The 14,306-nt window shown below is 34.2% G+C and overlaps 1 protein-coding gene across 1 annotated transcript; it reads left to right on the top strand.

Moving 5' to 3' along the window:
* Window positions 1-4,567: 4,567 nt before the first annotated feature.
* On the top strand, window positions 4,568-6,223 carry LOC145011125 (adenylate isopentenyltransferase 3, chloroplastic-like). The gene is made up of 2 exons (XM_078969761.1): window positions 4,568-5,167; window positions 5,463-6,223. Exons 1-2 carry the CDS (start codon window positions 4,707-4,709, stop codon window positions 6,013-6,015), a joined length of 1,014 nt encoding a protein of 337 aa, XP_078825887.1. The 5' UTR covers window positions 4,568-4,706; the 3' UTR covers window positions 6,016-6,223.
* Window positions 6,224-14,306: the final 8,083 nt, after the last annotated feature.

Raw genomic sequence — 14,306 nt, 5'->3', positions numbered from 1 at the left:
CGGCGAGTCTACACGTGTCCACTAACTCCCTAGTCTCGTTTGGCATGTCGAGTCCCTCCCCTTGCTCGACGAGTCACACCAGGCATGAATCGCGGGGCTACCCCGACTCAATTCGCCGAGTCTCAATATCAACTCGGTGAGTTCCGCCTTGAACACCAGTCCTTTAATCCCCCTCTGACTCACTGAGTTATTCCACCAACTCGGAGGATATACTCGCTGAGTGATTTACAGGAAGCCCTAACCCTACTCGCCGAGTCTGCCCTTGGACTCGGTGAGTTCATGCCATTCACAAACTTAATTGACATCCTGAGGTCAGATCTGTTCCTTTGGTCCATAGATTTGACCTTCCCAAGCCTGATAAACACGTAAAGCTTGAATCTTGACACTCATGGGACGTCTAAAAGGTTTCACTTAGTGATTTATCCCCAAAAATAACATTCTAAGCTCAACACCTCTATAGCTCAACAAAAAGCAAGTTGAGATAAGTTCTTTAGACCACTATGGGTCTAGATTCGAAATCTCAAAGTGAATAAGGGCCATGTTCTCATAATTTCTTCCATTAAAGGACATGAAAACTCTACATCTATGGATTCCTTCAACACAACAGATAAAGGGGCGATATATTACCTCAAGGATGATGTCTTTAGCTCGAAATCCACAAGTGCACCACCTCCTTGGCCTCCTCTAAGCTGGAAACACCTCCTTCTTGCAAGAATCAACCACAAAGATCAAGAAATGGCTCCTCTCCTCTCACAATCGCTCTAGCTCTTTTAGGGTTTCTCTCTGAGGTTTGGTAGCTGCAAATGATGGCCCTAAGGGCCTTTAAATAGGTTCTAAACCCGAGAAATTAGGGTTTCATTAAACAGAGTGGACTTTCCGAGTCCACTCATGGACTCGCCGAGTCCAGTCATGAACCCGGATGAGAATCTGCGACCCTACTCTGTAAGTCTAAGCACCAACTTGCCGAGTCTCTCCACAAACTCCAAAATAAATGAATAAAATAATATACCTTGGAATCCAGATGTTATAGATAGGGGCACAAAAACCGATAAATATCGCATGGATAAGGTCAAATTTCGGACACGTCACCCGAATTCTCGCAGCTTGCCCTGTGTCGCACCCTCCTCGCATCGAAGGCGCGACCAAATCCGAGACCGCCACGTGTCTGATGTGTGTTTCGTCTGAGATTTCGACGTGTGTAGCCTACGAGCGTCCGACGTCTGGCTCTTCCCTCCCTCACATGCGAGCCACGTGCTCGCTTCTCTTTGCTTTGGATCTGAGGCTTGCACCTATATAAAGGGTGCGAGACCTCCCGGTTAATTTTGATAATTTCATACTTTTACTCCTAAATCCAATTTTTAGTTATTTCAACTTCCTCCGAAGCCCCGAGATCATTCCCAGCAACCGAAACACGTCCTGAAGTACTCGAAGAGCCCAATAAATTTATATTTTCGGTTTGAAGCTCAACCCTCGCAGGGCCTGGTTTTCAGGAAAGCTCCTGTTTTTCATCCAAGAAAGTTAATTATAGTAACGAAGTGCTGCCCAAATTATTATTTTAACCCCCGTTTAATTCACGATGAGTTCAATATATAGGAACAATAGTATGATATGTGTTATATGTGCTATGTGCTTTTCCGTTGTTATTATTTCCGCTATTTATGATAGCAAAGTTGAACCACTGGCCATGTGATCAGGGAAAGGACTTAGATTCATGGTGGTACTAATATGTAGCCTCTGGCCATGTAGAGCATGTCTCGTAAGAGAATGAATTCTATTCTATGGCATTGGTAGAAGGTTAGATAGGGCTGAAAGCCTAAAATCTACAAAAATATTTAATCAGAAAATGTATGTCTTCTGTGCCACTTGGGCCGAAGCTTTATTGATGTATATCAAGTATGGAAATTGTATGTCTCATTGATTATATATCTTTGAATAAAATCATTGATTAATATGGAAAGCTTGTCACATGATTCACATATAATTTTGTTGTTCCTTGTTCCTCTTTGCTTCTGCCATATTGAAGTATATATATGGCATAACGTCATATTGTATCTATTATTGAACTCACTAAGTATCACCGCTTACCCTCTCAATGTTTAACAATTGCAGGAGATAAGCATCTAGTATAGTTATATACTGATAGAAGATTTTGAATAGTTTGAAACTATTGTATTTTGTACTCTCGTATCTATAAAACTATAGTATCCTGGGTAGTTATGTAATATATATATATATATATATATATATATATATATATATATATATATATATATATATATAGAATTTTGTAATAGTCATTTTGTATCCATTCGTTTGTAAACAAAATTATCAATGTAAATTATTATATGTGAATATGCATGTAACATGTTTTGGAATAACTTGGAGTAACAATTGTCTTTAGTATGAAAGTTTGGGGTCTTTCACTGATAGATGTGCACATGTTTGATTGGTAGTGAGAGTATTCTATCCCACGGATGATTGGACTCATAGTATGTTGGCATTCCAACTCGATGGTTGAGGACTTGGGGTATTCCAACTGAATGGTTGATAGATCCATAGTATGTTGGCATTCCAACCCGATGGTTGAGAGCCTGAGGTATTCCAACACGATGGTTGATTGGACCCATAGTATGTTGGCATTCCAACCCTATAGTTGAGGGCGTGGGGTATTCCAATCCGATGGTTTATTGGACCCATAGTATGTTGTTTGTGATTATATGTATATTGTTATGTGTATAGGTATTTTGGGGAACTCACTGAGCTTTGGGTTTACAGTTTTGGATTTATTTCAGGTACTTCAGATGATCGCGGGAAGGCGAAGGCGTGATCGTACACCTCTTCACAATTTATGATCTGGATTTCTAGGATACTCTGATGTTTAAACTATTTTGAAAACACTTTGTAATAACTTAATGGTTTTGATTGGTTGAGAAAGTTTTAATTTGGCTTGGTTTTATGGGTGTTACAGTTTTAAAAATCTTATTTGTTATCTACCATGTCTCAAGATAGGTTAAACACGTTGGCATTGATTTCGATGTTTAGAAAATAATAATGTGTTGCTTGTTTATCTTCATTTTGAAAGTTGGTTTGTTGCGGTTTCTAGTCATTACTAATGGGTGAGTATTGGAATTTTCAAGATACTTGTTATCAGATGTAACTTTTAAATAAATCACCTGGGTTGTGGTGACTTCGTAAGACATGTAGAAGATATGGTGAATAACATATTGATTCATGTTTAAATCATGGCACTACTCAACCCTTATGATTATGGAGGTTCTTCTGCAGTGAGTACTGGGCATAAGGCTATTATGTTCATAGTGGGAGATTAGTCGGTATGCAAAAGCTGGGCCGAAAACACTTGTTAGAGAAGTTCCTTTTCCAATAAGGAAACCTTTAACTTTTAAGATTAGTGATAGAAAATTTACTTAACAACATACTAGAAAATAAGAGGAAAATCTTATAAAAACTCAACATATTTTCATCTAATTCTTAAAATAACAACTATATTATTTTTTTAGTCAAATAAAACCCTTATATTTTCTGAAAATCTTATTTAAATCTTTCTAACTTTAGAAAAATCCAATTTTTTTTTCATCTTAGCATTAAAAAACCACTATAATGTTTTTTTACTGTATCAAAACCCTTATATATTTTAAATTTTTTTAATCTAATGGATTGTTATCATCAAACATTTGAAAATCAATTACCTAGCATTTTTGGTTATCTAAGTATTATCGTACTCGAAGTCTTAAATTAGATATTTTAAAAAATATAAGAGTTTTAATATACTAAAATTAAAATAATAGTGCTTTTTAAGGATTTGAGGAAAATATATTGGGTTTTTCTAAATATTTTCCAAAATAAAAATAAACTTATAGAGGCTCAGTTTAATTTTCGGACAAGACTTCCGAAATATAAGAGATGTTTCTATCATTTACTAATAAAGTGTTGCAACTATTGGACCTAGCCAAACCACTTGTCCTTTTGGAAATCATCATTCGGCTTTATTCATTTTATTATGGATAATATTACATATTCATATGTCACATTCTAACGTATATAAATATTACTTTGCATAAAATATCAATTTATTGAGTGTTAATTAAAGCTAAGTTATAAAAATATGTTGTATAATTTATGGAAGCTGTGTAACGAGGCTACTTTTCTCTTCCAGAAGGGTATATTGATCGTCTTCTTGATGCGATTATGCTCTCATCTTTTAATTGATTTACTAACATTCGTAAGGGTAGAAATGTAGTTGGTTGATAATTTGTCAGGGCTTTGTTGATGTGATCCCCTTTTTCTAGCTTGTTCTGGTTTCTTGTTTATAAAATGGCATAATTCTAATATGTCAAAAACTTTCGTACCATAAATTTATAAAAGTGATGTATTGTCAATATTTGGAAAAAGAAAAAAAGAAAGAAGTTATTTTGAGTCATTTACGTAATTTAACGCATGCATATAGACATCCTTTTCAATTTGATTTAGAATTTAGCGTACTCTTATACAGTCTACAATATCCTGTTACTATAAATATCCCAAGACTGAGCTCCACAAGTGCACATTAATTCAACTGTCTGTGTTTCTTTCTTTATTCAACCGATAGACTCATCGTCATCGAGCCACCACCGCAACCACCAGGTCAACTCCGCCATCAAGCACCATCCATCAGACTTGCAGTATTAATTGCATTTAAATTTTAGAATATGTATATCATAAGAACAACGATGATGCTATGCCAGCAAGCTCAAGCACCAGTGATTCAAATGACCACTGGAGGAATGGACTTGTCAGTGCTCCGGCGACGTGCACAGAAGGAAAAAGTGGTAGTTGTAATGGGTGCCACCGGCACCGGAAAATCAAGACTTTCTATCGACCTGGCCACCCAGTTCCAAGCGGAGATAATTAACTCCGACAAAATACAAGTCTATGAAGGATTAGATATCGTCACCAATAAAATCACCGAGGAGGAATGCAACGGTGTACCTCACCACCTTCTCGGATTTGTTGATCCAGAATCGGATTTCACTGCAAGAAACTTCGTAAGCACGGCCTCAATGGCCATGAAATCGATCGTCGGGAGAGGCAAGCTGCCGATAATCGCCGGTGGTTCCAATTCGTTCATCGAAGCATTGGTGGACGATGAGAACTACGACTTCCGATCAAGGTGTGTTCGAAATGTACCATAATTACGTTTATAACCCACTACGTATTACAGTTTTGCCATATGGACCCCACAGAATATCAACCTATGATTTTAACTCTCATAAGTGTTTATCAATTTTTTGATGCCCTCCAACTTTCTCCTTTTTCATAAGATATAAAAACTTTTTTTAACTGATGTAAACAAGTCAGTAATTTTAATTTAAATTACCATTTAATAACGCACAAATTATGCTTACACAACACAACGCGTCAATCCCTCGCTTTAAGTTACTAATTTGATTGCATATAATCGACAGGTATGACGTGTGCTTCTTGTGGGTTGACGTCTCAATGTTGTTGCTCCACCAATTTGTGGCGGACCGTGTTGATCGTATGGTGGCCGCCGGGATGGTGGAGGAGGTCAGAAGCATTTATAACCCAAACGCTGATTATTCGAAAGGGATCCGAAGAGCAATTGGAGTGCCGGAATTTGACTCGTATTTTCGTGCTGAGTATTCATCATCCTCGGACGAAAAAACCCGCGCCAAATTACTAGAAGCAGCCATTAACGAAACAAAGATCAATACATGCATTCTGGCTCACCGGCAACTGGAAAAGATACACCGGCTTAGAAACGTTAAAGGGTGGGAAATTCACCGGATTGATGTCACCAAAGTTTTTCAGAAGAAAGGTAGAGAAGCCGATGAGGCGTGGGGGGAGCTGGTGACTGGACCTGCTTCAGTGATCGTGAATGAATTTCTATACAATTTCGGTCATTCCAGGGGTTTCGCCGCCACAGCTGACGGCCGTGGCAGAGGTTTTAGAGTGGCTGAAACGGGGTCGGCGATGGCGACTGCAATTTATAACTAGGCGATTAATGGAAGAACCAAATCAAGGGGTTAAGGTTAACATATCATAAGTTAATTTTGGCATATACTAAAAATTCTGAGGAGATGAGCATATATGATAGCTAAGTGATTTTAAAATTTTGACTCTTGAACTTAGTTTGACGTGCATTGTTGTAAAATATGGTGAGGCATGTTTGGATGGGTTTTATGGAATAATATATAAATGTTGTATGAATTATATATGAAACTAGTATTATATTTTGTTTGTTTCTAAACTCGTTGTAATTTAAAAACTTCTTTAGTTAAACAACCATTGGATTAAAAGAATGGCATGTCTTTATAAATTATTTATGGGTATTTTAGTAATATAACTAAATAATAACTCGCATTAAACGCGGGAACACATAAAAAACATATAAATGTCTATTTTAAAATAATTATAAAAAAATATGGTTATTGTATTATTAAAATGTATAGAAGATTCATTGAAAGATATTTTTGTACACATTATTTTTTGTTTTATTAATTAAACGATGTTCTTCGTCACATACGAGTAACTTCAAAATCATAGATAATTACTTTAGTGTAATTTAATGAACGATTGATAGGTAAAACATTAGAGACAAGACTTTTAGCTTTTTTCTTGAAGAAGATTAATCTTCACTTGAATCTGTCACTTTGTTTTAGGTGCTCTTTGTTTTCTTAAAAAAAACATCTTCAAACCAATTTCTGCCGTGTGGCGCAGCACACGCGCAACACTTTCGTTCTCGCAGCAGTTTGTTTTTTGGAAGGCTTCAGACAACAAAACCTTTTCACATATGCTGCAGGGCGCAGCACTTAAATTGGCTCTTCAAACCTCTTCAGTTTTTATTTTCTCCTAGTGTTTTTTTTTAATTTTAGTATAACTTGTTTAATTTTTAAAGCTTTTTTTTTACAACTTTGATTTTTTTTAACTTTTATTTAAGGATTTGATACAATTTCTTTTTATAGTTTCCATAAATTTTTTTAACTTTATTATTTTTTTTTTTTTAAAACTTTTTTTTTTTTTACTTTTTTACCGTTTCTGTTGAAAATATTTTCAGTTTCAGTTACATACTTTTTAACGTGTATAATTTTTTACGAACTTATAGACATCATTTGCAATACTTTCTTAATTTTTTTTTATTATTTTTCTATGTTGTTTAAAATTAGTTTTTTTTCTAGAATGTAACGGCTAGCATGTTTTACATTTTTGTAAGTTTTTTTTTTACATGTTCCTTTTAGTATTCTTTCAATGTTTTAAAACTAGAATTATTAAAATTTCAGTTTTTAGAACTATTTTCAATCTATAAAATTAGTTTATTTAAATTTCAGTTTACTGCAGCAGTCTGCAGATGTTAAAAGACAAACATGCTTCTTATTATAACCTCCAGTCGTTTGTTCCACCTCTTCTGCTACAGAGGATTACAGGATGGTCCATAAACTTCATGAATTTCCTCTTCGAAAAAACAAACAACAATTTAGTGTTAATGTTGCTTATAAAAGTTAAATATAAAAATACAGACATATTGGTAAGTTTGTTATTTTATATGAGGAAATTAATAATTATAATAGGGGCAACATTATCTAAAAAATAAATACTTGAAACATTTTTGTAGGGAAAAAATCATAATCATTAAAAAAAAATTATATAAGAAAAATGCAAATTTTGATTGGGTAAAATTATAAATGAAATTACTGACCAATATTATTTTGGAGGAAATTTTATTTTGTAAGGTGTATAATACTATGATAAAATTTGAAATATGTATATTTGTTGTGTAAATTTATAAATTTTATTGCTTAAATATATATATATATATATATATATATATATATATATATATATATATATATATATATATATATATATATATAGAAAGTAATAATTATAATGAGGCAACATTATCTAAAAATAAATGTTTGAAATATTTTTGGAGGAAAAAAATTAGGATCAATAAAAAATTTATATATGGAAAATACAAATTTAAATTGGGTGAAATTATGAATGAAATTAATGATGATTAAATTGGTAGGATACGGTTGAATCCGATTTTGAAAAGTTTAAATTTTATAAAGGAAGCGCATAAATCATCAAAATAATTTTTTTTCTGGATATAAGAAAAATAGAAATTTAAATATGATAAAGGAACGTATAATAAATGAATGTTTGAAATATTTTTAGAGTGAAAAACCCAGATCATTAAAATTTTTTGTATAATTAAGTGAAATTATAGATGAAATTAATGGCGATTAAATTGATATGTTACTATTGGAATCCAATTTCGGAAAGTTTGAATTTAATATGATTCACAAAGTGTCATTCACATTTGTCACAAACCGGTCTAACACTCGAAAACCAAACATATTCTTCTTTGACATCATTTCATAAAGGACCACGTCGAAGACGGGAACATTGACGTTCATTTTATCAAGACAACGTATCAACTTCAAGACATTTTCACAAAAAACTTTAGATGAAAAATAATTCTTAAGGATTTTGAATTGATTAGGAATGATGGAAACAAGCTTACTTCCATGTTCCTCATGAATTTGTCATAAATTCTAACTTTTACCTTACTTTCGATTATTTTGACTACTTTCGATTAGTAGATATATCATATATGTGTTTTAACTCAAATTCGATTGTTTGTGTTTCATTCAGAGGATACTGTTCACGTTCAACGTTCAACTGTGTTTGCAAATTCTCTCTGAACCATTTTGAATTTGATTCTATTTTGGTACAAGTTGTTCAATGTGTAATCCATGATTGATATCTTCTATCTAATAGGTCGAACGTATCGCGGTAACATTTTATAGTTCATTTATTTTTGTTTATTATTTTTCAACAATCAAAAATCCAAAAAGATTTCCTTATTTTCTGTGTTTGATTTCTAAAAACAAAAATCCAAAAAGATTTTCTTATTTTTGTACTTGATTTCTAAAAACAAAAATCCAAAAAAAAATCTTATTTTTACACTAGATTTCTAAAAACAAAAATCTAAAAAGATTTTATTGTCTGTATTTTTCTCTTTGATATTATTGTCTAACAGTTCATGTCTCATTGTAACAACATGATGCTGTGTTGCATGCTAAACAAACATATCCATCAAGGGAACAAGTATTTAGTCGAACTGATGTACTAGTTAATCGTCCCTATAAGCATATTGATACATGTTGTCCACAAGCCTCACAGACTCTATATGTTTGAAGCCTTAATGGAACTCTCATTATGAAAGTTTCTTCCCAATTAGGCTAGATTCACATTAGTCGAAGAGCTACCTCTCTCTTCTCATATTGAGTAAAGAGATTTATATAATGTCCATATTTTTACAGAGCTACAATGAGTTCTTATACCCAATCTTTTTCACCAAAATTTCTTTCATGATCACACACTACAGTTCATATCCTCGACATCTCTGGTCGAAACCAACCAAAATGTAGATATGACAAAACTCTGAGTTTATGATTCTAACTCATTCTTCTGTGATGATGGTGAAACTCAATGAACCCAATTATCAATGAATTGACGGTGAACTTTTTTATTCAAGATTTCAATGAAAACACTTGTTTTTGTATGTTTTAGATATTCAAACTCACATTTCATTCGTGTTGTGTGATATTGATGAAATGTTCTAATACCAAGACACTTTTGCCCGACAAGATCCAGTACTTCATTTTTTATTTGGAAATGTGATTTTTGTCTGAATATATTTCTGAATTCTTGTCATTTAAAATCATATCCAACCATACTAGTTATTAACTGCACTGGTCATCCAAGTAATTTTGCTCAATTGGATCACACTTCTGTAAAGTTGTGGTGTTGTGCAAAATTGAACCCACCTTTCGAAACTAATGAAAAAAATCCCTCCGATGATCAGCAACGAGTGGTCGATTGTAATTCACAGGATACCACACAAGTAGTTCGTCATCTCTCTTGATGTCGAACGAAGAGATCTTTGTCTGGGATCATTCTACTTTCGTATAAAAAATAATTGATATCACAATATCCACATTTTTTTAATTGCTTCTCTTTCATTCTTTGGCACACAAATGCATTGAAATCCTTGAGGTTTCGCGTACTACCAACTCGAAAGTTAGATTTTGCAACGACTGGCATATGATTTCGCTTTCAAATTCCAAAAGTGAATAAACCATCCTCCCATGCCAAATGAATGATGAACAAAACGTACTTGGTTGTAGTTCGAAAAATGTGATGGTTCTTATCTTGTTGGGAATAGTGAAAGATCTTATGTACATGATAGATCAGGATTTTCACGGGATTCAACGAAAACATGGTGATTACTTTTATGACGTTCAGCTTTTTACGGTGTCGGTTAAGTAGACAACATAATATGTGGCAGTGTATTATTGGATAGCGATTTAAATTCAAAAATACTGCAGATTATAAGAGGAAGTTGATGTTTACGTTATCAAACTTTATGCTCTCATATCAATTTTCCAAGAACCCCAAGTTGTTCATCGTTTTCAAACACATCTGCATCCTCTGCCATAGTTGCTCCTCATATTCAACTACAGTAAATGAAGAAGACGATTCTCAACCCATGACGAAGATTCAGAATACCAATCCTTTTTGGTTCCAACGATTGATCAGTATCCGGAGCCATTACAAATACTTGTTCAAACCCTAAACAACTTCGTATTAACAATAGCATTGTCTTCTTCATTCGCAGTTCCAATGAAATGGATTTCTCTTGCTGGTTTCACTATTGTCTTCAACAAAACAATGAAGGTGGTCACATTTCACTTGACGAATTCAAAAACAAGGAAGATTATGAGGAACCAATTTGCCCAAATCCTGAAGTCGCCATTATCATGTACCTTTTATTTCGACTGAACAGGTGCTTCATATATTCAATGAAATGGGGAATCAACCAATTCTTACTGGGATAAGTCATTTTAAAAAGTCCAGTCTTCCTTAAATATGGAGTTTTTTCTTTGGGATCATGTTACATTGCTTAACAGGACGAAGCTCAAGGCTAGACAAAGCCAAACTTGAAATATATTCAGTCATGCCAGGACTGTACTATGGTCTGATTGTGGATTATGCCACACATCTTTGGGAAGAGTTTTGAACTGAAATTACTCACAACAATCTTGCTAATGGTGTTTCGATTGCTCGTTATTAGAGTATGATTTTGCAAGAGGTTTATCGAAAAGAGGTGATTTTGGTTCCTTCTGATGTCAAAACTATTGAGTTTCCAACTATGGTTGCCCCCAATGATATTTTTTGATGATCCAGCCATGTTTCCAGCTAATGCTTACATTCCTAATGCAATGCTCAAGCTTGTTGATCCTAAAAATCTGCTTCTTGTCCAATATTTGGCTTCGACTGACTTTACTATGATATATTGTTGTTCTTCCACGAAAGGGGCTGAAGGTTCTTCTAAATTTTCTAAAGCTCCAAAGAAGAAGAAGCAAGTTGAGAAACCACCAACAGCAGAGGAGGATGTTATGAAAGAAATTATTCCTTCGAAATCAGGAATTCTAAAGAGAAAAAAGAAACCAACGAAGAAACCTACTGATTCCCTAGTCAAGAGACATGTGCATGAACCTGAAATCAAAAATACTAAGCGAACACATGTTGATTCCTCAAATACTCTTTCTTCTCAGAGGGGTATCAAGAATATTCAAAAGCCTCAGTTCAACATGAAAGGTGTTTTGTTTCGAGAAGTATCTATTCCTATTTCACCTGCATCGAAAAAGTGCCAAGCCCTGGATATGGCTCAGAAACTGAAAAACAAGAAACAAAAGCACCAGGATCCACTTGATAAAGTAACCATCAAAACTGATCATACCAGTGAGGCAGTGACAGTGGAAGATCAAACATTTTCATAGAAGACTCTATGATTGGATCACCTCGAAGGGATTCTCCTCTCAAGTCAAATTTCGACGTGACAGGGGATCCTGATGTCAATGTAAACATATCTAGTCTGGATACAAACATCAATTTGAATGATTGATAGCCAATATCCATCCCTGAGAAGACAAAGGTCATACCATCCGTGGTTTCACAAACCAAGTCCAATACAGATGAGGTTCGAACTCCATACATCCCTGCGTTAACACGGATGAAGGGATACATAACAATGAATTCTCTATTACTTCTACCTTTGAAACTTCATCCATCCACACTTTAACCATCATGCCATCTACAATCCAAACTTCTACAGTTGAAACCTCCACAGCTTTACCACCAATTTCATCACCCTTAACAACTTTAGTTCCAGTTTCAACCATCTCACCAAAATATTCTACTATCATGCATGAATCAATTACCACTCTCTTTTCTTCTCAATCCAATGAGGCTGAAAGAATGATTCATGATGAAGAACCTAATGACGACGAGATCATGGTTCCCTTTGCTGATCTTCAGTTTTATCCTAAGGAGGAGAATGTTCCTGATAACTTAATCATGTCAGATAAACAGTTCAAGATCCTCAACTCAAAAAAAATTATCTTCTTCAAATACAAGCAGACAAAATTTTATGACTAGTATTAGAGTATTTGTTGAAAGCTCAAGAAAATTATTTTTGAACCTTAATTGAAGGTATTAAGCATAACCAAGCCGAAAGGTTAGCAATTCATTCCAAGAGCTTTGACTATGATATTCAGAAGCTTCGTGACGTTGCAAAGGAATATCATGAACTCATTGTTGAACAAGTGACAAAATTGAATGAATCTATGGATCTCAAAGTTGTTGGCCTCAAATCCAAGTTGTCAAAAGAAGTTCAGAAAGTTGAGCAAAAATATACTTTGTTGCATAGCAAAGTCGATGTCATCGCGACTGATATCACTAATTTGGTTGAGTTTAAAACTGAGTATACGGACAAGCTTGAAGTGAAGTTAGAAAAGGATTCTCAAGTGTTTGAAAATATGGAACAATTTTTATCTGGTTTCAAGGAGTCTAATTCGAAAGTTGAACCTTCAAACCAATCAACAATCTGTCAAGCACCTATTTCTCAAATTATTTTGAATATTGAGTCCAATATCAAATCAGATCTTGCTCCAATCCTTAATTTGGTTCTTCATTTACCAATACTGCTCCACGTGCAGTGCAACTATCACAAAGGGTAGAGAAAGGATTTGTAGGAGTTGATTCTTCAAAAGATCTTGAGAAAGGGGTTGATGTTGGGAAAGTGAGTTCGACTCAAATTCTAACTTCACTTCCCATATCATTAACCACAACTTCTAGAACGATAACAACTACAAGAGCACTAACAAAACGAATCTCAATAAACGAAGGAGTTGGAGGTTCGAGTTTAATTTTAATTCCACCAACTTCGAATGATGATCAGAGTAATAAAGGAAAATATATTTCTATGCTTCCATCAGAAAAGGAGAAAAAAAGCAACAAGCTCTTGAAATCAAGAAGTAAAGGTAGATCAACAGTATCTTAAGGTGAAGAGCTAATAACCCACCCGACTTGCACAAGGGTAATCCTACCAAGAAATGGTGTTATGAAATGATTGAGGATGTTGTTTCAATTGGGTTGAATGATTACTTTCAAAAGGTGCCTAAAAAGAACTATGACATTGAGAATTCTGATTACATTCAACTTGATTTCCTGATCAACCACATGTTATTCATATATTCTCAGTTCAAGATTGTTGAAATTTTCAATGATAAAAATGAGTTTAAAAGACTGAAGATTTGTTTTCATGTAGTCTTGGGGAAAAACAAAGAAGATGTATGGTCACCTGTGAAGATAGTGAAGGTGATGACAATAATGTGTGACAACTTTTTCGAAAATATTCTACAAAATTTCTGTATGTGGTCTTCAGAGCAAACAATGTTGCTTGTGAGTTCATCATTGCTGATTTCTCATTAATTAGCTTAAATGACTTGATCACGGTCATAAAATTTTTGAGTAACATGGATGTTTCAAAGTTAACTGAGACCAACATGGATGATTTCATCATTGGTTTTTCTCATATCAAGGTTTTCATAGACAACTACTATGATTACTTGGCAATCACTGATATTAAGCTTTCTTCATCTTTCAAGAAACCTTTGAAAGTCCCTTAATCTTTGCTAAGAGGAAAGATTAACATTGATGATTATGAAGATTGTGAGATAATTCATCAACCTCTTGGGGTCGTGTTTCAAGGAAAGAATAGTAATGGGAGAATGAAAAAATTTTTGTTCCAAGTAAGTGATCTAGAGAGGTATACGAATTCTCAGTATACTAATCTCCATGTTCGAATTAACAACTGCAAAAAGAATGAAGTTGAAGGCAAGGCGAAGATACAAAAGACTATTTTGTGTTATATG

This window comes from Lactuca saligna, chromosome 8 (genome assembly GCF_052625555.1).
Source record: "Lactuca saligna cultivar CGN05327 chromosome 8, ASM5262555v1, whole genome shotgun sequence".
Classification (NCBI taxonomy): Eukaryota; Viridiplantae; Streptophyta; class Magnoliopsida; order Asterales; family Asteraceae; genus Lactuca; species Lactuca saligna.
Note: the sequence above shows the minus strand (reverse complement) of the source record. Positions and strands in the feature narration are given on the sequence as shown.